At 45.6% G+C, this 24,814-nt stretch overlaps 1 protein-coding gene across 4 annotated transcripts in view; it reads right to left on the bottom strand.

Moving 5' to 3' along the window:
- The window catches only part of Arhgap10 (Rho GTPase activating protein 10), a 284,292-nt gene that overhangs the window by 96,081 nt on the left and 163,397 nt on the right, over window positions 1-24,814 (bottom strand). For all 4 annotated transcript variants that reach the window (XM_052166588.1, XM_052166589.1, XM_052166591.1 and 1 more), the window contains 2 exons: window positions 23,855-23,960; window positions 22,015-22,174 (listed from right to left, as the gene is read on the bottom strand). In XM_052166588.1, the coding sequence (XP_052022548.1) occupies window positions 22,015-22,174; window positions 23,855-23,960 (266 nt within the window). The remainder of the gene's footprint in view (window positions 1-22,014; window positions 22,175-23,854; window positions 23,961-24,814) is intronic.

Here is a 24,814-nt window from a genome sequence, read left to right as displayed (position 1 = left end):
AGCTTCCAGAATGCTGCCCCCAACAGTCCTTCGAAAAGCTTGAAAACGGCCTAGTTCAGGCCCAGGTACTATGGAACAAGGCAAATGAATTCTGCCTTCCCTTATTTATTTAATCAGGAAAACAAGACTACTTTTTTGATGGTTTGTTCTCCTACAATAAGTGATACCACAAATGAGACAGAAATGTCCAGGCATGTTTAGGGTAGCAGAAACTATCTAAAAGCATAAAGTGCATCCAGATATGGTGGCACACACCTTTGATCCCAGCACTTGGGAGGCAGAGGCAGGTGGATCCCTGTGAATTTGAGGCCGGCCTGGTCTACAAAGGGAGTCCATGACAGCCAGGGTTAGATAGAGAAACCCTGTCTTGAAAATTCCAAAGTAAACAAATAAATAAAAGCAGAATCTGCTCTTTAAGCAGCAGTGTCCTCACCAGAGGCCAGAGATACCCAAAGTTTTTAAGCTAAAATGTCATGGTTTGGGCCTGGTCAGAGGCCTGGGATGTCAGAAAGGAAGCCCAGTTTCTCATTCTCACTCTTCCCCTATAAATGCAGGTCTAAAGCTGAGAGGCAGCACCAGGACACAATCTGGTTGGGACAACTGGATTGACCAGCTAATCCCTCTGCACCACATCCCAATTTCTGTCCTACTGCTATAAAAGTCCCTAGACTGCCAGTTCAGTGGTGTGCCGTGCCATTCGCAGTGGTCCGCGTGCTGTATGGGAGCTCTGCCTTCTTTCTCTCACGCTCTCAGGTATAGATCTGTAAGAAGACTCCTTCCTAAACAGCCCCTCAAAGTTCCCTTGAATATCATCCTTTAATTTCACAAGACAAGAACCTGGAAGCCACTGATTGAGTGGAAACCAGAGTGATTGTGTGACTGTGACATTAGTGCCAATGATGAGCTCAGGGACACTTCAGTCTTCAGACCACCACTGTGACAGGTTATCCAGACTCTCAACTTGACAAGTTCCATGCAACAAACCCTGGAGTGTGTCTGTAAGGGAATTTCTAGATTGAGTTAACGCAAGTGGGAAGATACACCCTAACTGTGGGGTTCTGAGATGAGCGAAAAGAGAAACTGAGGTAATACACAGCAGCATTCATCCCTCTGCTTCCTGACCATGGCTGCAGTGTAAGCAGTTCTCATGCTCCTGGGCCCTGCCTTCCCCACCATGCTGCACTGTGTGAGCTAAAGTAAGCCCGCCTTCTTTTAGTTGCTTTTGTTAGGAGCAAGAAAAGTAACAATACAATATCTTAGCCAAGTGATCAATATAGTTTCACTGATTACTAGTACTATCTAACGAACTGTGATATGAGACACTTAGAAGAGAATATACAAAGCCTGAATCCAATTGTAAAAACTGAAGACAATGAAGAGTCATGACAAGTCTTATGAACCACATAGTCATGGAGTGAGTCCTGGACCAAAGTCTTCTTATGCAAGACATCATGAGCATACATCACAACCATACATCGCCCACCAAAGCAGAACCTCTCAAGCATGCTCACACATACCAACTACCCAGAGGCTCACTAATAGGAGGATTCTCATTCAGCAAGCTTGGAGTGAGGCTGGATGCAGTCTTCACTTCCAGGCAATGCCCAGCCACTGTGTTGATTCTAGATCACACAGACACATAGACATGCTGCTAACAATTCTGTCTACACAGACCCACGTTGCTCTGACAATGCTGCCAGAGATTATGAATTTGTCCTCATTTTACTTTTTACTTAATTCTATTTTTTTAAGGACTGGTGTGAAATGGTGTGAGATGTGCCTATGGAGATGTCCAATACCCCCTGACGCAAGCCATTTGTGTGTGACCCTGCATGGGTGATGGGAGCCACCAGATTCCAGATGATCTTTGACTATTATCATCTGGTGACCTCTTCCTGTAGTCATAAAAATTAGTGAAGATCATAAAGAATTGTATAGATAACATCTCTTGACTGACAATATTCCAAAATAAACACTCAATTCTTAAACCTTTTAGAGTATGTGTCATCTGGCTAGAAAGAAAACATTAATGTGTTTTGATGGAAGCCAGCTCTTTCCCAAACAACAACACTGTGGTGAGAAGAGCACCACCTTCTGTGCTGTAGTCTCTTGAGTCTGATATCAGAGACCAGCTGAACTCCCTCTCTCTCTCTCTGTTTCCACAGCAAACTTGCTGTACCATCTCTAGAAAACAGCACTGCACAACTGCAAAGACAGACTGGACACACCCTGGAAAAAATGATAAAAGCAATTACCAAAGTAAGAAATGTGGCCAAAAGCTTCCTAGTGGACTGGAAACAAGCAGCCAGCAATGGAAGAGATTGCAGAAATGAACAGACGTCTTCAAAAGCAGCAGAAGAGTCAACGTGGACAAGGAAACCAGGAAGGAGCCTGGACATGTCACACCTTGATGACTGCAGGTGCCTGCAGGTGAGCAAGGGCAGATGAGAAGGACACTGATCTAAGCAAGCTTACTAACTAGAGCCATGCCAGGAGTCGGTGACATTCCACCTAGTTCTGCGAGAGACAACAGAAGCAACGGCATACTAAAAGTGGGGCCTCGGAGATGACAAGAACTGAAAAGCAATCCAGGAGGTTTCCACAGCGATCTTCAGCCTCTAACCCACTGTCACATGGGGTGGGCATGGGCCTGTATTAAGCCCCAGAGAGTAAAGATGGAGCTAAAGTGCTGGGAATATAGAAAGACACATGCCAGCTAAATCTGAGGAGAAGGGAACCTCCTGACCAGTTCATGCAGAAGCTGCAAGCTTTGTGTCCCCAAGCATTTCATCAGAAAGGATGGCTAATGTTCCAAAATGGCTTAGACAGTTAACTCATGAATCTATGAGTGACAAAATATTTAACTGTCACTAAAAGATTTTCTCACCAAGATACCTGATTTGGCAAGTGACTCTACTTCATGGCCTTGCAATCCCACAAAAGTGGCAGGATGCCTTTTTCAGACCCACTCTCCTCACCTGGTCACAGGCTGAGAGTGTGTGTGAGCCTCAGGGGCAGTTCTAGCTCCTCCCGATTGCATACACAGGATCTCTAGACAAATCATCCTCATTTCCCTCCTTCCCACTCATCTTGTACATTTGTCATGGACACAGAAGGAGGTTTCTGCCCAAAAGCCCAAAAGCTAACCTTCCTGACAGTTTACCAACTCTTTCCTTCACCTGCCTATGATAACATATGCAAACCAAGAAAATCTATCAGGTACTATCGAGCACAGCTTGTGTGATTCCAAAAAAAGGCCAGAAGGGTTCAACCCACCAGTGAAGAACACAGGCTAAGAAAGCGCGGAGAGGAACATGTAGGGAGAAATATCCCTCTCTACCACGGTCCTGTGCCAGGAAGGAAAGGTGCAAGAACTAGAGACTGGAATCAGAAGTAGAGCGCCTGCCTAGCATGCGTAAGTTCACGGGGAAAGCCCCGCCCAGGGGTCAATGCTATGGAGCTGCTGCTCCTGTGCTGAGCCACATGGGATGATGAGCAGCTTCTCAGATCCACTTCTGCATTTCCACTTCCCGAAGTTTCATATTACGAAAGTGACAGCTAACAGAGAATGTTGTGTCTCCTTTGAAGAGTCCTTCCTGGGAAGTCAACTGGGCATCTCCAAAGCAATGTCACTCAAACCTGTGGTCCCTTCTGCTTACTTGCAGGAAAAAGACTCCCTCCCCACGTCTCCCTTCCCACCCCCTCTCCCACTTCCACAGAGCACGATCTCCCTCTCCCTTGCTGCCTAGCAGGCTCAGAGTAGCTGTATTTGTTGTGTGACTCAAAAAGTGTCTTAAGAAGAATGGAACAGAAGCAGCACATCTTTGGCCACAGTCACAGGAAGAAGCTGTGGAATGAAGGGGAAGTGTTGGAGAATCTGTTCATCTTTACCATAATAAGATGCTTGTGTTTCTATCCTCCATCCAACACCATACATACACAACCAGACGATGGCTATGAACAAAGCGACCATCCCCACAGTAACCTCAAGATGTGAAAGCTTCACAGTAAACGTGTGCTAAATGGTCACACACACACTTTCCCTCACAAGTACTTCAAGTTCTGTCACCTAAAGACAAAACAGCCATATAAGAACTTAGTCAGAAAAGAAAGGCTGGCGGACACAAGCAGCTCAGGGGGAACCAACTCATACTTAAGTTTATTCATCTAAGACCTGGTCTCTCCTAGATTTCTATTTCCACCCAGAAGATTTGAGTTCACAGATAATAGCATATGTAAAAAAAAAAAAATATTTGTTATCCTGTAATAAATTTAAGTCTCTGGTGGTTAGTAAGATACTAGAAAATTACAAATGGACCCCCATTTCTCCATCCCAACAGCAGTAGATTTTGATACACTCAGAATGATAGACAATCCATTCGCCTAAACCTCACTTCTCCCTAATACTCTTTTCCCCATAAGACAACTACTGCTAATAACTTAAATTTAAGGAAAAAATCTCAGTTAACTGCACACATGTCTACTTCTGGCATTATTATACACAAGACCATAATACACAAGCTGCTCCAAAGCTATTCAGTTATCCAGCTGCTCCAAAGCTATTCAGTTATGCAGCGTAATGTTGACTGGAAGCCTACTATGGCACATGTGGAGTTTACACAGAAGGAACACATGATTAATGCAAAGGCCTGAGGTAGACCTGCAGCAGGAAGACCACGGGGTCAGTCGACATGCATTGTGATGCACGGGCATGTGAACAGCACGGTGGATTAGGAAGAAGCATGGGATTTTCAACTTATTGCCAACTGAGAAGGGTGTGGACTTTGTGGAAAATGTTCCATTTCAGCATGTTAACTTCTGATTGAACAAGTTATCATAGTCTCACTGACTACAAATACATTCATCAAGATGGTAGGTTCTGTGGGCAGTGGTAATCCTGTAATCCCAGCATTTGGGAAGCAGAAGCAGGTGGATTTCTGAGTTTGAGGCCAGCCTGATCTAAAAGAGTGAGTTCCAGGACAGCCTGGGCTATACAGAGAAACCCTGTCCCAGAAAAAAAAAGATTGCATTTTCTGATTCTTACTGTACATAAGACAGCTATAGATCGATCATTACAGCTTGAAGGAGTTAGCTGAATCCCCTGCTCCAAAAGGTCCTTAGTTCATCAGGCTGTAAGGTGTTGGTCGGCCGTGCTCCAGAGGGCTCTGTGGATGAGTCTCCTGACCTAAGCTCACGTGGCCTGTTATTCGCTGGGTGCCATGAAGTTGAGACGGTTTTTCTGACTGGGCTGAAGGCAAGCTGAGATCCTCTGCCATCCTCACTGGCAATTCACACATGGCTGCTTGCTTCTGCTGGCCAGTAGGAGACTCTCCAGTCTGGAAAGGCAACCTTACACAACACAATGCCACCACCTTGCCGAAGTCTATTGGTTGGCATTGAGTTACACATCTCTGACCCTCCAGAACTGGGATCTCTAGGGTCAGGCTACTGTCTACACCACAGTCCCTGATATTTACAAATCTACCTCACTCTCTTTTAATGACCCTGATATATTTCTCCACACACATGAGTTTTGTATTAAAAGGCAGTGAAGAATGCTATTTCTCCAAAGACTTGAGAGAAAGTGTGTGGCATCCTGTATGGCAGAAGACTAAGTAAACAGAAGAATGCCCATCACATGTAATCCTCTGTTCTGAGGACGTTCAGTACCTTCATGTATGTGATTCACATTACTAACGATAGCACCTGCTGTGGGAAACAACAGAGCCTATTCCTGTGTGATGCAATGGTGCTTGAGTGCTTGAGCAAAGATCTGCCTACTCCAGCCTCTCGATCCTTCCCAGCCTGTGAGCACTGTTCTTCTGTTCTGCGTTTCCATAAGATGACACTTTTGGATTCTATTCATGAGTTGTCAAAGCTCGTGCACAGTATAAATGGTGCTGGATAATGTCAGCCTGGCACGGAAAAGCATTCTTGCCACTAGAAAACAAAGCCATAGAAGTCCTGAGTTCAATTCCCAGCAACCACATGGTGGCTCACAACCATCTGTAATGGGATCCGATGCCCTCTTCTGCTGTGTCTGAAGACAGCGACAGTGTACTCATATAAATAAAATAAGTAAATTTAAAAAATATGTACACACACACACACACGGTGGAGTTCTCAGAAGGCTGTTCTACATTCTCTGGTGTAGGTTCACACTCACATGATTCATCTTTTAGGAAGTAACTGTTAGCAGGATCCATCATCCCACTGCACACTCTAATTCCTGTGCAGCACGCATAGCCTTTGCTTTCTCCCACCTCACTAATCTGTGTAGATATAATGTTCATCCCTCCTTCCCCCTCCATCTGTGAATATAGCCTTCCCCCTTCCAAGTTAGACCTTTCCATTTCCTTGTACTTACAGAATAAGACTTAATAGTAGCTATATTTCAGTATTATTTTCCCCCTTCTAAATAGGACTGAAACATCCACACTTTGGATTTTCCTTCTTCTTGAGCTTCATATGGTCTGTGACTTGTATCATTTTAACAATTTAAAATATGATATAATGTTAGCTAGATACATATTAATGTTTTACTAAGTAGTCAGTCACAATCTATTTCAAAGTATTATTAGGAATTTATAAATTTTATCTAATGTTTTCAGGAATTGGTGAGACATTCTCTTTTGACTTCATAATGCAATGTGAGCAGAGCGGTGGTGGCGCATGCCTGTAATCCCTGCAACCTGGGAGGCAGAGGCAGGTGGATTTCTTAGTTCAAGGCCTGCCTGGTCTACAGAGTGAGTTCCAGGACAGCTAGGAGTACACAGAGAAACCCTGTCTTGGAAAAAAAAATGCAATCTGTATAAATGGTTTCCCAAATATGGAGACAAATTTTGTAATTTCAATTCAAATGGAATAAACTTGAATACTCAAAAGCTTACTGAACTGCTGTTATCTGTAGATGTTACTTACTATCACTACATAATATTCATCTCTCTCCTGAGCTTCAGCGTTAGTGCCTGATACAGGGAGCTTCCCTTCAGAGGCTGACTGAGTCTAAGCACTAACAGATGACTTAGTTCTGTTCTTCCAGAGCTAGGCATGGCAGAACACACCCACACTTCCAGGACTGAAGAGGTGGAGCTGGGCGAATCAGGAGTTTAAAACCAGCTCTCATGGCAGAGTGAGTTGTGGGCCAGCCTGGGCTTCAGGGAACCTTGCTTCAGGAGTAAACAAAAATAAGAACAGAATGCCAAAGCCTAGTGTTTGGGAAATGGGATACTGCCCTGGGAAATCCCATAGTGTCTTTCACACTACTTCCCTAGCTTCAGTCAGTCTCAACTTCCAAGTACAAACACTGTTTCTCTGAAAGCCTTCCCCCAACCCACAGTTTACGTGCTTGGGTTTACTCTATGGCTTTATCAGAGTGTAAGTCAAATTTGTACAAGCATTTTTTTTCTCCCTCAGAAAGATCAGCAATTCCTACTTGTCAGGTTCTGGGGAGGTGTTGTTCATGTGACGCTCACTGGACAACACACTCAGGTGCTTCAGGTTGTGAGTTTTCTAAGATTCATCTTAGTCTTCTCTAAGTTTCATCAAGTTTCTTTTCATGAGCTTTATTTTTCTTTATATCTTCCACGTTTCTTTTCTTTTTTTTTTTAATTTTTACTTGGATCTCATGTATATAAGCTTTTAGATCAATATGGTGGGCAGTATTTATTTTGCTTCGGTTACTATTAGCATTTTTACTATCTAAATTCAGAGTACTGTGGTCAGAAGCAGCAGTACTATTTTTCCATTTTGATGTTTAGGTGTGTTTTTCCTTTTCCTTTTCTTCTTTTTTTCTTTTTTCTTTTAAACTTTATTTAATGTATGAATGCTCTGTTGCATGTATATCCACCTGCCTGAAGAGGGCATCAGATCCCCCTATAGATGGTTGTGAGCCATCATATGGTTGCTGGAAATTGAACTCAGGACCCCTGGAAGAGCAGCCTGTGCTCTTAACTGTTGAGCCATCTTGCAAGCCCATGTGTTTTTCTTTTTAAAGTCAAAATTAGGTCCTCAAGATGTATCAACACTGTAGTAGAAAAATATGAAACAAGCAATACATTTTTTTTTACTCCCCAAAATCTGGATAATCCTGATCGACTCAGGATGGAAAATTCGCCTTTCCTGACCGTCTCCAGACTTTGAAAAAAAGTTAGTTACCACTCAAACTGGGTCTACCTCCGGATGTCTGTACCTGTCTCTTACATCTGCATTTTGTCGCCTTTCAACTGTCTTGCTTTGCTGAAGAAGCATGTGATTACGGCAGCCATTTCTTCTGTAACATTGATTCTAGTCTGTTCTATTCACTAGCATTTTAATTTTTGTTCATTGCCTCTTTCTGAGAGGCTACATGTTCAAAACCAGTGTTACCTGAGGCAGAGTCTCTTCTGATGGCTTCCAGAACAGACCTTCTGACTGATGGATTCTTTCCCTACCTGTAGCCACTCTGTGCCTTCTTTTCCTCATTGGGCCCTTCATTTACCCTTTATTATCTCGGTAAAGCCCGATCCTCTAATACATTTTGAGATTAGGGTTTCAACCTAGGAATTACAGGACAAACAATCTAGTCCATAACCAGTATGGACCAGACAAGAACACAGCCAGGCCTCTGTGCAAGTCGGTCACAGTATACATCCATGTTCCCTTCCTCAGGCTGAGCTGTGCATGACCCTAGCAGACCTCAGTCCTTATGCTAGGGACCCTCTGGGCACAGGAAAGCAGTTCATCCACCTACATAGAAACTTATCGTAGTGGGGACAAAGCTCTGCTCCTCTCGGGGCTCTTCTCCCACCTGCCTCTTTTCCAATGGCTCTGATGATATTTTTAATAACTTGGTTTTTTTTAGATTTATTTATTTATTATATGTAAGTACACTGTAGCTGACTTCAGACTCCAGAAGGGGGAGTCAGATCGCTTTATGTGTCATTGTGAGCCACTAAGTGTTTGCTGGGATTTGAACTCATGACCTTTGGAAGAGCAGTCAGTGCTCTTACCTCCTGAGCCATCTCTCCAGGCTCCCCCAACTTTACTTGTTTATCCCTATCCTTTCTATACAGGATTAAGTTTGGAGAAAATCAAGACGGACCCTGGGAGACTGGGGTGGGGGGCAGAAGATGAGTCAAAGTCTCAGTATGAAGTTGAGGCTGGCCATGAAGTCTCAGTCCTCCTGCCTCAGTGTCCCCACGCTGTATGCACACCTGTGTGTAAACACCTTGACTAGAAATTCTATCCACCTGTCTCTAAGCCTGGTCCTTCTAAATTTAGTTTTTTTTTTGCTTTTCCCTTAATGTAATTTTGTTTTATTCTAGGTTTGGGATCTGTTTCTAACTCTGCTACCTTAGAGCATGCTTTTGGAAGGCTAGAAAGGTGACTCAGCAACTAAGAACTGGTTTCTCTTCCAGGGGCCTGCATTTGATTCTAGCACTGACAGGGCATCTTGCAATCATCTGTAACTCCACCCCAGGGTGTCTGACACCCTCTTCTGTCCTACATGGGCACTGAGCACAGATCTGGCACACAGACATATATGCCAGCAAACCACAACCACACATATCAAAAGGAATACTACATTAAAACAACAACATGTTTTTGATAAGTGACGACAGTATGTATAAATGCTTAATTAAGTGGGAAGATCTGCTGGCAGGCAGAGACCTGTAAGCTGAAGAGCATCATGGCTGTCCCCTCTCTGTGTTAGCTGTCTCACTCACTCCTGGGTCAACTCCTTTACAGCAACAGTTGCTGGGCAAGGTCTATCCAGACTTCAATGGCATACCAGTACAGCACAAACACCATAGGCTCCTTCTGAAGTCTGGTTGTTACCTCCCCTTAAGTTCTCCGACACACATAGAGCATAAGAACTTGAGAAGCCCACACCAAGAATACTAAGACGGAAGGCAGTGGACATAGAGAGAATGGAGGAACACAACACAGAAGGGTTTCATATAAGGAACATGGAAGTGGGAGAAAAGAATGCAGACTGACAGAAAAGTCAGAGAGTGCATGTGTCTGTGGCCCTGGAAACACAAGCCAGCAGAAACCACAAAATAAAATGGTTACATGCAAGAACCAGCCCCCAGGAGAGGACCCTTCCACATCAATCCATCAACGCAGCACAGCTTACTAGTGCTTATTAGCACATTCAGCACATATGACCTGATTCCGTCATTAAACCTCTAAATGATGTCTAATCCCCTCAGTGGTCATCCCCACATTTCCTCCTAAGCAGAACTGGCATTCCAAAGGGACCGAGCAGTTAGAATCAGAGCCCTCCCGAGAGAATACCTCCTCTCCCAGTTACTCCTGGGGTCAGGAAAGGGATTACTGCAAAGACCAAACACCAGGTGAGAAAGTTTCCTTTTCACTATGTGAAGAAGGCAAACTTACTGCACAACAAAGCACAGGGGGAGGGAGATACGGAGAACACTACAGTGGAGGCCATGGCCCAGATTCTGTGCACTGCCAATGTACAATGTTTCTTTATGTGAACGCGTACAGAATTGCTCCTTTTTAGAAAGAAGTATAAATCTTCCTCATAACCTATAAATGCAACTGTTCTGGAGATTTGGTTTGGCACCATCTACAATCTGAAGGCCATGTGTGACAAACGTCACACAGTTGTGTGAAGATTAATGTGAATGTTCTCGGGGTGCTGCCAGGCACCGGCATGTGTGGCTCCAGCAGCTATAGAAGCTCATCACATTAGGAAACCAAATACTGGGATTTCCTTTCTGACTCCCATGCATTCCCAAAGATGCAGACATAAGCACTTTTGTGTACTTTAAACGGAGACCCAGTCATGTAGTGATACTGACCAGAATGCTATGCATCATTTAAATTTAAAAAAAAAAAAAAACTTGACTTATTTTTCTTGAGAAAAAGGAAGACCACGAGGAACTGCCTAACTTGTTGTTTAACTGTCTAAAATCCTCAGGACTGAGGCAGGCTGTGAGGGGATAGCTCAGCCCTTAGCACACACCTTTAATCCCCGAGGCTGGAAAACTCACAAACCCTTAGTACTCCTGTAATCCCAAACAATGAAGGTAAACTTTACAGAAGAAAGTGTTTGAAAGTGATGTCTAATTGAGTGGCAGACAAAGTGTCGAATTAGAGAAAGATTTGACAGAATAGGATATCCTCAACTCTCATGAGAAGAGAGAGGAAAGGGAAGCTACTTAAGGGAGAGACAGACAGTGCCGGAATACAGGAGAGTTTGTGGAGACTGTACAGTAGAGTTGAGAGGGAGAGTACAGCAGGGGGGAGAGAGAGAGGGAGGGAGAGATAGAGATAGAGATAGAGAGAGAGAGAGAGAGAGAGAGAGAGAGAGGCAGTTTCATCAGGAGAGTATTACAGAGACAGAGTGAGCAGATTAGAAAAGAAAGCTAGAGTTGGTTTGAGGCCAAGCAGAGAAATTCAATTAGAGCCTGAGAGAAATGCCAGATTGAATCAGTAAGCTTGAAGAGGAGTTTGAGCCAGCACAGCTGAGTTGAACTAGCTACCCAGAGCTCAGAAAGAACTAGAAAGGGTGAGCATGTTCTGCAGTAAGTCTCAGAGGCTGAAAACATTCTAGGCCTAGATTAGGCTGTTCCCAGTGTAGAAGCTTCCAGGGCTAGGCCTAGGTTGGCAGCAGCAAACCTCAGAGGGAATTACAAGAGGAGAATAAAGTTTACTGTTACAGAGAAGGGCAGGCTGGGTAGGCACAGGGAACAGGGAATGGAAGGAGAGATAGTGGGAATGGTTTACTTAGCTGCTTTAATCTTGGGCTGAGAAGATAAGAACTGAAGAGGAAACCTGAAGGCAATCCAGCTGTTAACAGGCAAGGCAGGTTAAAAAGACAGGACCTGAAAGACAACACTCCTAGGTTCTAGGCATAAAACTATGGGGCACAGGGTCAGGTTTGGAAGAGGTCTAGGTTTGGAATACTTCAAAGGACCAGGTTCCACATAAAGCTATGTGACCAGACTCTTTTTTTTTTTATTCGATATATTTTTTATTTACATTTCAAATGATTTCCCCTTTTCTAGACCCCCACTCCCTGAACGTCCCATAAGCCCCCTTCTCTCCCCCTGTCCTCCCAATGACCAGACTCTTGATGTCACATAAGAGATACCAACGCTATAGCAACATATAAATACAACTGAGCTAAATCAAAACCATTAAATAACCTGATTATGAGAATGAACTAAATTGTAGGTGTCTCACAGTCTGGCTACAATCTGACAGGTGATCTATGTATGTGTAATTAAAACCGTGGCAAATCAAAGGAGGTGAAAAACTGATTTTAGTGAGAAGAGGAATCAGCTGGAACTCAAGATTGCCTTGATTAGTACCTGGAGGTCATCAAGAGTCAAGGAAAGAGCTTTCCACTTACAGTTTCTGTACCCCTAGTCAGAGGAGCTACCAACCCTGAGCTCCCTGTCTTCCCAGTCTGCCTCCATCTGAGATCTACCATGGAGGACCCTTCAGGCTGGGTACCTAAGAGCAACCTTACACTAACGAGGCCAGTTTCTTTATGACCTGATTCCAAGCTTGTAAGAGGAAAACCTAGGACTCAGCCCAGACCCCATTGGCTGACTGGCACTACATGTAGCCCAGTGGTGACTAGCAGACCTAGAAAAGAGGTGACCAAAACTTGCAAACAGTGATGGAGAAGCTAGTGTCCGTAGCGAGCATGTCTCAGAGGGTCTGGGCAGTGAAATATAAGTATCAAAGTACTGTAACTCACTGCAGAGGTCGGAGGACCCAGAGGCAAAACAAACAAACAAGAACAACAACAAAAACCAGAAGTGGCTCTGAGTTCTAAAGTTTCTCTGAGTTTTGCATATGCAGAGGTAGCAGGGACCCTTTGGAATACACAGGGGGCATTTTCCTCTGCATGTATCCTAGTCTGCTGGAGAATGTGTGAGAACTTCAGTGGTATAAGTGACAGGAGAGCACACCCAAACAGAAAATCTGAATATGAAAAGCTTTGCCACACACACATCCACATGACACTCAAAACTTTCAAAATTTGAAGCATTTCTTTATTTGTACTTTCAGATTAGATTAGATTACATTTTAGGACCTGTTAAAGCCTATGAAAATATTTCAATATCCAGGAAATTAAGAGGTCTGAAACCTCAAACACTCTGATTCTACGAATTCTGAGCAAGAGTTGGTTAACCTCTATGTTAATATAGCCTTTTACTATTACAAATTTTTCATGAAAACTGTGTAACTTATTTTCCAGTATTGCTTATAGTTCAAAAATTTAAAAACCCTTTTCATTACATTTTACTGCAGTAGTATTTCGTGTTTATCTCATTCTACTTAGAATGTTTATTATAACTTGAGATTTCTGAAACTATTTTCAGGCATTATACAGGTGATTAAGTGTTACCCACAACTATTTCAAATCTGTTATTTAAAATCAACCTAGGATAATCCAACCCACTAAACAATTAAGCTTGCCTCTCAAAGCCAGGAAAACTAACAGGGGCCAGAGAGTCCCTGGGAGCCTACAGTGTCCTGGGTTGGATTCCTAGCAGTTCCACAACTACATGACCTTCAACAAATTCTTAATCCAATCCCCAATGTCCCCACTTGTGAGATACAGACAACCTTGGAGCTGCTGAGCACAACAGTAGCTGAGATGGTGACATCAGATACCTAACAGAGGGGTACACTTAGGAAAGGCCAGGGTCTGCCATTTTTACAGCCATGTCAGTGATAAGGACATGAGGCAGGCGATGGGACCAGAGCTGTGAGCCCAGCAGCAGCACCGGAAGCCGCTGGCAGAGCTGCGACGCAGCTGAGGGGCATCCATCACACTTGGGACCATGCGGGGAAAGAGAAGTGAGGCACAAGAGGCAGCAGTGAGGAGCACCTTGCCTGTGTGACCCACTAGTTTGAAAGCCACCTGACCACTTGGTTTTCTTAAAATGCCACAGATTACTGTAGTCCTTTTACTTCAAATGTGACAGTTCAAACATATTTATCAGTTAAGGAACAGACTTTAAACCGGGTTCAATGTCGGCTCGACCGCTTGCTGTTTTAGTGCAGCCTGACTGTGCACTTTGTTTTCAGTGTGGGGTGCGGGTATTAGATAACCTGCCCTGGTCACTCAAGGACGGTCTTTGGTTCTTGTTTGACAGGTGAGGACACTGGCTGTGAGGCTGAAGAGATCATATGAAAAGCCCCACAGCCTGGGGAAGCAGAGCCCCACACAGGAACTGACGTTCAGCACTCCTGATGATAGTCTATAAACTATTTCAAGGAAACTTCATAAAAGGAGCTGAGCTAGGCCTGGCACAAGAGCGTTTCACACTTGGGTTTTGAAATTATGATTCCCAATCTTGTCTTGGGCAGTGCTGAGGAGAAGTCTCTGAAGACTGTGAAGCTTTGTTTTACAGAGAAAATGGAGCACTGGGTCCAGAGGCAGAAATCTAGTCCCTACGCCTGAGGCTACCTGACGCTAACCTTCCCCTATTATAAAGGGGTGGCAGTGTCTACACTCCAGCCTGCCCACACCCACTCCACACAGCACCCAACTCCCTCCCATGTGCTGGGACCACAAACACCCTGAAGGAGATGAGTGAGATCAGGTTCTGCACCCTCACTTTTTGGTCTGCGTTCGCCCTGGAAGCCCGAGGACAGGTCTCTGCACCTCCAAAACTCCAGACACGTCTGCAGAGAATTTCAGGGTGGGCAAGACCTCTGGGGTCACCAGCTTTACTTCAGTCCTGCTCTAGACTCATCTCTAACACCTGACCTTTCTTTGCTCAATCAAAAGCTCACTCCTTGCAAATTCATCCTCCTCGAACTGAGAAAGCTTTTCCTAAGACAACAGAGAACCTGCCTCGATTATCCCATCCCTCCCATTTTCTAGAGTCCAGGCCAGGGCTTCCTCTACGCTGGGTACCTACATACTTCAGAATGCCTCCTTCCCACAGATCTTCTCTTCTCGAACTACCACGGTGGCCCCTGGGAACGGACACCCTCAGAAGTTCTTCCTGGGCCCTGGCGCTCAGCTACACAGCGCAGGCTTGGGAATTCTGTCGCCACTGTTTTCCCTCTCACCTGAAAAGGAGGGTTTCCTGCACTGTGAACGACTTTTAAAAGTCATCTCTGAGTGTAAACCCAAAGCATGGAACAGTCAACACCAGAGACACTCATGACAAGGGGGGCACCTGGAAAGGGACGACTGCTGGGTACGGGCATCTGCGGTATGCGAAGTTCCACAGACAATAACTGTGAGGATGCTCAAGCACTCTAAAACACCACAGTACTGACATATCTAGAGTGAGCACCGCCTCCTAGAATCAAGGCTAGATTACCCATATACCTGATCAATGCAAAAGCTACCTGAAAGGTTGTTGCATAGTATCATTTGGGCCATAATGACAGGGAAAAGAGACCTCGTGTACACATACGCCCCCCCCAATCATACTTTCCATCAGTGGTTGGCTGACCACAGCACCCTTCCCAGTCCAGTTGTCCTCCTTTGTTCTTTTGGGGGAAGGGTGCTGGCCGACAGGAGACCTATGATATGTATTTCCAACCAGAAAACAAAACAAACAAAGACAGAATATAGGATAGAAACTTCCAGAAAGGACACAGATATTGACATCTGCACAAGAGCACGATCATCACAAATTATGTCTATTTCAAACCAAGAAAAATGTAATACAGACCTCCCTAGTTTGTAATATAGACCTTCCTAGTTTGTAGTTTGCTTTCTGTTGCTGTGACCAAACTGACCAAAATCCAAAACAAAACAGAAAACAAAAACAAAAATCCAAACCCACTGGGAAGGAAAGGATTCATTTGGCTCACAGGTCACATACAGCCCATCACTGGGGACCATGGAGGGCTACCAGCAGAAACCACCCGGAACCTGCTCATTCAGCGACCCTTATCCCAGGCCCACACGCCTAGGGATGGCATGGAGCAGAGGTGAGAGGCAGCCCTCCTGCAGCAATTAGCAAATGAGAAAATGCCTCACGGGCATGACACTGGCCAGCCTGAGAGAGACAGTTCCTCAGCTGTAAGCCCTTCCTCCCAGGTAGAGTCTAGATTTGGATCAAGTTGGCCAAAACCAAAACAAATTAGTAGCACATGGCTTCTCATTCCAAATGCTAACATGATTACTTTGAAAAAGCTATCAAGAAAATCTTCGTCAACAAAAAGGTTTATGTGAAGAAAGTCTTATAGTCTCTGTGTACCCTGGGGTCTAAAGAGACTACAAGGTATAAAGGTCCATCCTAGGACAAACTCAACCACGTCCTGTCTCTATGGAAATCAAAGAAATGACTTGAGCAAACTAAAATACCACACGAGGATCAGGTCAACCCAAACAATTCCATCCCACTGAGAAACCAAAATAAGACATCCAACAAGCCAGCAAGAGCATGGATTATAGTCCTAAACATTCCTAACTGATGTGGAATAAGATGTCTTATGTTATATGGCACCATCCTTTCCAGCATGGATGTGAAATTAAAAATCACAAGAAAGCCAGGCTAATATTAATGTGTTCTTTGATGTTCTCAGAGTTCTTTAGGATCTTCACAGGCCTCTGGATGGACAGTCATGCTGTAGACCTTACTCCACTGCTGTTCGCCCACAAGGACAAGAAGCACCAACTGGTGCTCAGCCCTCAGGCACTGCAGGCCCTTCTGGGCCCCTCCCTCCCAGTAGTGTTCTGGCTTTTCCTCCTGACGGACTGTGAAACATGTGGCACGGAAACATAAAGGTAACCTCTACTTATGACCTCCTTCCTAATCCCACACACGCCCAGACCCTCGAGGGTGACTTTCACCCTTGCTCCCAACAGGAAGCTGACTCTTGCAGGACTCCATGCCACCTGCCATTCCCCAAGTCTCATGTCACTGGCAGCCACTGGCATGCTTAATCACGCTGGTAGGCAACTCTGACACAAGCACAGGCTCTCTTATGACTCCCTTTTTATCACTGATTCTAACACTTGACATTTTCTCAAGGGCAGTGTTTGATTTCTAGCCACACAAAACGAAGCGTCTGGCATCAAACACTCCCAGTCCAAGCCCAAACACCACCATCTGGCTGCGTCCCCATGAAGAAGCTCATCTATCACTGGGCACTGTCCATACAAAGTTTGTACCCACGTAGATATGATCACAAACATCGAAGACTCAGGCATGTGACCTGAATACATACACAGTTGGGCTGTTTGTTGGTTTTGTTCTTGTTTAGGAAGGGTACAGTACACAAGACTGTGCCAGGCAAATAAATACTCTATCACTAAACTAGTCTCTTCAAACTCTCTGAGCAGGGTGGCCTGGAATGTTAATGTTCATCTGCCTCAGTCTTTGTCCCATAAGCATGTGCAATGATGTTCAACTTCATGGTTTTAGCATGTATTTTGAATGTCTGCAGCCACAAAAATCTCCAATCACATTATGGTCTGAAGACATAAATACTGCATTATAGTGAATTAAAAGCTGATCTCATGCCCTGAGTTATTATCCTGCCTATTTGTAAACTTCCCTCAGATCTCCCAGAACTGAGTTCTTACACGTTCCTAAGAGAACCATACAAAATAGACAGCAGATTCTCCTGAGTGATGCTTTTCACCCTGGAAAGCCCTGTCTTCTAAACCATGCCCTTAATCTACCAGAGCCCTCCCTCCTGATTACGTATGCCTCTACTTGCTGTTACACACCATAGTCAATTAACCTGTCTGACACACGTTTACCTGAAACCCTGAGTTGTTCAGAGAGCCTCCGGTGGCATGCCCACCCTGTCCACACCTGACCAGACGCCCTTTCTCACCTCATCTCATATTTCTTTGTGCCATCGTCTTAGGGTAACCATCTCCTACCCTAGGATATGGTCTGCACACCTCCACTCTACAGGGCACACACACACACACACACACACACACAGCTGACACAGTCTTCCCCAGGGAGCCCTCAGCATGCTCTCAGTGTCCCACACTGTATCTCATGGCTACTTCTCAAGCTTTTCTTTCCCACAACAGGACTCTCATATTTATTTTCCCCATATCACACACATCTAACTCACAACAGGCACTCAGCAAACAGTGCTCTGAATTAATGTGTAACAAGTACACAAAAGTCACAAAGCCATGAGTATAAACCACGGTTGGAAAATCTGTGGGAGGTGCAGAGTACCCGCTGAACAATGGAAAAACAATTTTCTGTCTTGCAAAGAAAAGAAAACACACACACCACCCTGATAATGTTTTTGGCCCAGGAATACTCCGTTTAAAACAACATCTTAATGTTTAGTGTGCAAAAGAAAGCAAGACATATGGAGTGAGTTTCCTAGCAAGTACATATGGATTTTATAAGCAGCAGCAGCAGCAGCAAAGGGCTGGGAAATCGTGGCCTCTGCAGCACATGAACTTCATCTCTTCCTCACTCCAAGACCCAGCTGGAAATCTTCTGCTCCTGCGTGGCCCTTCCTCTTTGCTTGGGTGATGTTCCTACATTCAACATTTTTCCCAGTCTGGGGGAAGGAAAAAAAGCTACGAGAGAATAACGCACCCCCTTCAGTCACTGCCGCACCTCCTGTCCGCTCTGTCACCAGCACTGTAGCACCGCTCTCTTCTGCACACTCCCCTCAGGCTGGGCGCTGTGGTAATGTTTTCCTCCCTCACAAGTGTTTTAACCCCTCCTAGTCGCACTCTCCTCTTTGCTTCCTATTCTGGAATGTTTATCAGACGAACTCCAGCCCTCACTACTTTCTAGTCCAACAGAAGTGTGTGACTAATATGGACAAACACATCTGTATGCAGTTCTCACAAACGCCCTTGTCAGCAGACTTATTCTTCCTTAAAGCAGACCCCATGCATGACATGCAGCCCAGTCAACTGCTAAGAAAGGAAAGGAAAGGACGGGAAAGGAAAAAGGACAGGACAGGACAGGACAGGACAGGACAGGACAGGACAGGACAGGAAAGGAAAGGAAAGGAAAGGAAAGGAAAGGAAAGGAAAGGAAAGGAAAGGAAAGGAAAGGAAAGGAAAGGAAAGGAAAGGAAAGGAAAGGAAAGGAAAGGAAAGGAAAGGAAAGGAAACTGTGAAATACACAAGGAAAGTCCGAGGAAGCCAGAAAGTGAGGAACTGCAAACGAAAAAAAGCTGTCAGCTCAAGCCTTGCTCACGGAACCAGCCGCCTCCTCTCCCCACCTTTCCTGGGTAAGTGTGATGGCCAAACCCTCACCAAAGAAGCCTCTTTACAGCATATGGAGACCATCACCTTTCCTGGGTAAGTGTGATGGCCAAACCCTCACCAAAGAAGCCTTTTTACAGCATATGGAGACCATCACAGAAAACGGCAACCGGACCCAAGGAAGGAACCAACAGATCGTGGGGAGCCCACAAGAGATACACCTACATCAACACTCCTAGATGTATGGCTGGATAACACTGGAAGGGAGATAGGGGAGTGGCCGAGGGGAGGGGAGCTGGAAGAGGTTAGAGAAAGAGAATTGGGGAAGTGATGTAATTGTTTCAGTTAAAACACACACACACACATACACATACACACACACACACACAGAAATCTCAGCACTTCTCATCTATACAGGTTGTGTCCAGCCACAGAAGGGCAGAGAAAAAAAAATCACAGACTTGGCTTGGCTCTACAACACTGCACCTCTGAGAGCAGAGTGCACGGTGGCCCTCTTCTGCCTGGACACAAGGACTGGCTCACCAGGGCTACTCAGAAATGTCGACAAGTCTATCTACACAGGGAGCCATCACCACGTGCCTGTAGAGACACCAGGTGGTCATTTCCCTGAAGGTGGGCTTAGAGTCCCCCTTACCCAAGAGCAAGACCCCAAGCCCAGTTCTCGTGCATGAGCCGCACCAGAATCCCCTGAGACTGGATATACCCTAGCTGGGCTACTGTCACATTCAGAAGATGGTGGTCTTATGATGTATTTTTCTAAATGTGAACAGTTGCCATCTTCCCTGGTGACTCAGGGCATGCTGTGGATCAACGGCACTGTGGCAGGACCACAAATGAAGGCATAAGTTCACCACCAGATGCTACCAAAACAGTAACTCACTCTCCCAAACTAACTGGCTTTACCCTATCAGTAAAACTGACAAACCGGGCATGAGGTTTAACTTGTCAGAATAAATGTAAACTCATGTGCACCAAAACCGCTCCAACAAATAGCCAGTAGAAGGACCCAGGAAGAGCCGTCTCCAAGGCAATGACTGTCTGCTGTGTTTTTCCACACTGCCCCACGGCCCCACAAGGTGTGCCAGATACATTCCTTCACTAGCAAACATTCCCCGTGGACAGAATCGGTAAGGATAAACGTATTGAAGTATCAACTGTGCTCCAGCAGAGAGAAACAGACAGCACCTAAGAAAGCAGGCTACCGGCACAGCAGGCTGAGGGAAGAGCTGCAGGATTTAGCCCCCCACATGACTGTCATCTACTTCCCAACCAGGCCTGCCGGATTCGTCCCGGCACCCGCTACAGGCTTGGCATATATCACAATCTTTACATCTTTAGCACACAAATGAATGACCATGTATCTTTACGGCCCTTACGTCCCCTGCACTACAGGCAGTCACAGCGAGCTAGCGAGGCCCTGAACAGCACCTGACGGAAGACGTGGGGCCCTCTAGGACTTCTTGAAAGACTCTTAATTTTAAAAGTCACATTCTGCTTGGATTACAGAGTGCTGAACAGCATACCAGCCACCTAAAAGAAGACTTTAAAACAGAAATTCTTTCCCCAGTGCCCAGATTTGGCAGTGTAGGTAACAAGCTGAAATTCTTGGGACAAGAAGAGGGGCAGAATTATGAACTTTTAACTAGGAAAGATCCAAAATGGATAATAAGAACTTTGCCCCACCTGGAAGGGCTTTTTTTGTTAAACTGTTGATGTCTTGTTAAGGGTAAAGTTTGTCCTGCTCAATTCTGAGCGCCTGTCCTTGCTTTTCTTACCAGGAAGAAACTCAGTCCTGAGGAATGGAGGGACTGAGCTAAGGCGTGGGGCACAGACCCACCCGCTCACACACACTGCCCTGAGGGACCCCAACCAGTCCACACTGTCACGGGGCAGACTACACACCAGACACCGCCACACTCGGGTCTGATGCTGGGTACAAGAGCCTCTAAAACCTGAAGCCAATCTTCTCCCACGCTCTAACCAGGGATGCGGCCTTCTAAGCGAGCACTGCTCCTGGCTGGCAATTGAGAGTGAATCCTCATGACAGGGAAATGTGCCTCCCCGTCCCTTTCTTTCCAGCCTCTGCTCCCACACAGCGTCACCATGATTTACCACTCTTCTGCCGGGCCCCAAACACCAATCGTGCTTCCTAAAAACCACTGAAGTCATGAGCTATAATAAACCCCTCTTCCTTCTGCGTTACCTGCCCCAGGTATTTTGTCACCACAGAAGGGTGGCCAGCAGGTCCCTGGATCCGAATCACTTCCTTTCACTTTTTTATTCCCCAAGCTAAAAAGCCCTCACTTGACCAAGGGAATAAGGCATGCAATGAGCACAAAAAATTGAGGAAATCCAAGGACAAGAATGAAAATGGTCAATTAATTATTAAATTAAACTGTCCACAGTCTCATCTGCACTGCATCTGAATTCATTTGCATCTGGATGCAATGTTTCTTCAGTGAAGCAATGAGGAGATCTGGTAAGAATCAGACACACCGCTGTGCAGTGGTGGTGCACGCCTGTAATCCCAGTACTCTGGGAGGCAGAGGCAGGCAGATTTCCGAGTTCAAGGCCAGCCTGGTCTACAGAGTGAGTTCCAGGACAACCAGGGCTATACAGAGAAACCCTGTCTCCAAAAAACCAAAAAGAAAAAAAAAAAAAAAAAAAAAAAAAACCAGAAAAAAAGAATCAGACTTACAGAACTCCGTCAGAAGACAATTGCATGCCAACTTCCTGGGAATAAATTCACAGTGAAGACAAGACAGAAATACAGACTAATAGCAAAGCCGTGTACAAGTTAACGTGCCACAGTCACAAACACTGTTAAAAGAGAAAGACAATGGTACCTTTTCATGATTTTCAATTAAGATTTCTACGACAATATTCTGAAACTTCAAATCCATGATGGCGGCAACAGTTTCTTCCTGTGGTCGCATCAGAGTTGGTCCAAACACCACCCCTAAATTCGCCACTGTCATTAGATTCTGCTTCGAGTGACTTGACACGCTAATGTTGATTTAGAAGGAAAAAAAAGATTCTTAGTTTGGTAGCAATACTAGAGCAGTCACGATTCTGTATTTCCTTAATGTACAAAAAGGCAGGAGAAGCGAACTGCCCTCAGTGTCTGCCTGGGACCCCTGAACCTAACAGCAGCTGGCACAGACTGGTTTGTCCCCCCTCCCCCCCCCCCCCAGCCCTCAATTCCTCCCTTCTCCTTCTGTAACCAGTCTCCTCAGCACTGGCTCCTTCCATGCTGGGATCCTGATTCACCTCATGCCTGAGCAATGATCAGCTGACCCCAGAGTGAAGTGCCTGAGACAGTGAGCTCTCACTTCCTCTCTCTCTCTCTCTCTCTCTCTCTCTCTCTCTCTCTCTCTCTCTCTCTCTGATGTGTATCACAGGACTGGAAGACAGCTGGGGGTCCTGCCAGACTGAAGGACAATTCTGTCAAGTTGCTCCCACCACGGAGAGGCCTCAGCTAGCTAGCTCACTTTCAAGGAAGTAGTAGCCTTTCTCTCAACAGCCCCTGTCATCATTTCTTACATGTATTTGCTCAATATTAAACAGACAAGTGGGTTTATGTAGCTATAAAGAATTGTGCAGCTGTCTTGAGCCAATAATTGGAAATAAAAATGGAATCTCCTAAAATTAATCATAGTCCGTTTCACAAGCATAAGTCATATTGCTTGTCATTTCAAAAGTGTGTCTTCCTTCACAAATCGCACGTCTATCGTGCGCATAGGAGAAAGCAGCCGAGGGAGGACACCCACCTTTCCTCCGCTCACCATCCCCTTGCTACCACAGACGGCTACATTCCAGTCAGCTTCCTAACAACTAGATCTGCTCCTCCGCATACCCTCACTCCCCCCCTTCCAGTCCTGCAACTCGGGGAGCACAGCAGCTCAGGGAGCACCGCAGACAGGTGCTCCCTTCAGCCCTTCACTGAACTCAGGACGTGATGCTACAAGAGATGACCCATCTAAGGGCTCACGGTTCAAACCATGTTTTCTCTCTACCATCTTAACACGCCTTGTCTGCTACCTGGCTGAAGTCATGTTAACATTCGCTGCGATCTGTTTCTTTTCTCCATAAGCTTCCCAGAGTAGAGCCACCACTCATCTAGTCCAACTATGTGTCCGCTGGCACTCTGAGTAAATGGCACTCAGTTTTATTTAGAAAGAACACAGGTTCCAGGCACTGTTCTTCATTCACATTTTACAGGTACAGTGATTTGGGAGTTGCTTTTTACAGACAGGACTGTAATGCATGGATGAACCCACTACGAGATTAAATAAACCTAAAGGACACGTTCAGTCTCAGCATTAGACGTGTTTGGTACCAAGCTTAATCTGTAAGGGACTCACAATCCTACTCCCACAATCTGTGTGTAGGGCAATACACCGTCAGTGCCCCCTCCTGAGGCACTTACTGCTGGCAGTAGTGCTACTTACTTACTGCTGGCAGAGGCTACTTACACAGCATCAATGGGCATTCTATCCCATCACCCTTGTCTAAAACACAGAGTGGGCCAAATGTCCAGCTAGTCCTCAGGTTCGTCCCCTGGGGCTGCGGATCCCTGCCCAGCTCCAGGAACAGCAGCAGCACCTACAGCCCCCCCCACCCTCCACCCTCCCCACCCCCCCACCCCCCCCCCCCGAGGGGGAGCTGATGGGGAAGAGCACTCACTTGGTTAGATGCTTCACCAAGATATCCAGCATCTCCTTATTCTTCTCCGGCAGTTTGTGTACCAAGAAGTGGATGGCGTTCACGCGGGACTCTGGGCTGCCGCTCTCTTGTTTAAGAAGGAAAAGACAAAGTGGTCAATAGAGTATTCAGAGTCAAACATACTGCCCTTAACTACGATCGATAACTCCTTTGTTTAGGAGCTGAAAAAAGAATGAATTTAATCATTGTGGGCAACTTTTGGAGAAAATAAAAGTATCTTTGTAACCACTGTTAAGGTCAGAATGCCCTTTCAGGTGACTCACACAGCTTCATGTGTGCATGGGCCGTGCCTTTTCCCGGGCTGCTGTCAACAGCACAGCAGCTCCAGTAGCCCCTGGAAAACACCCTTTCTAGTTAGCTCGAAGCTCACATGACACTCGCCAGGCTTTGGTGACCCACCAGGAAGCACAAGTCCAATATCAATCCTTTTAGCTATAGGCTCAAGTGAATCTCCCCCGAAATGTATGCTCAAGCTATAGCACTCAGACACCTCAGAAAGGACAGTTCTAATCTGAACTCATGCCTTATTTTGATGAAGTATGATAATGCCTACTGACAGAAGAAACGTGTGTATTTACTATACCTAACCAAGAGAAGGCACACAAGCTATATAGGACCCTGCAAGGTAAGGTGGGCCTAACGGGAAGGAGGGGCAGACACAGGGATCCCTACAGTGGACGGGATGGCGGGTCCAGAGACGCAGGCCAAGAAGGGCTAGCACTGCTATCCTGACTTCTGAGTGTGCTGAGACAAGTGAGCTCTCCTCAGATGACTCTGAATGGACCTCCATCGAGAATGCCAGCCAGGGAGAACACATGGCTTCGCCTGGTTATGTAGGAAGTATGTGAAGAAGGACCAGCATGTGTACCTATGAACCAGCCAGCCCTGCGGGACACGGGAGGCCTCAGATATCAAACACCA

Source organism: Apodemus sylvaticus, chromosome 21, assembly GCF_947179515.1.
Source record: "Apodemus sylvaticus chromosome 21, mApoSyl1.1, whole genome shotgun sequence".
Taxonomy (NCBI): domain Eukaryota; kingdom Metazoa; phylum Chordata; class Mammalia; order Rodentia; family Muridae; genus Apodemus; species Apodemus sylvaticus.
The sequence above is the reverse complement of the archived record's forward strand: the minus strand, read 5'-3'. Positions and strand labels throughout refer to the sequence as shown.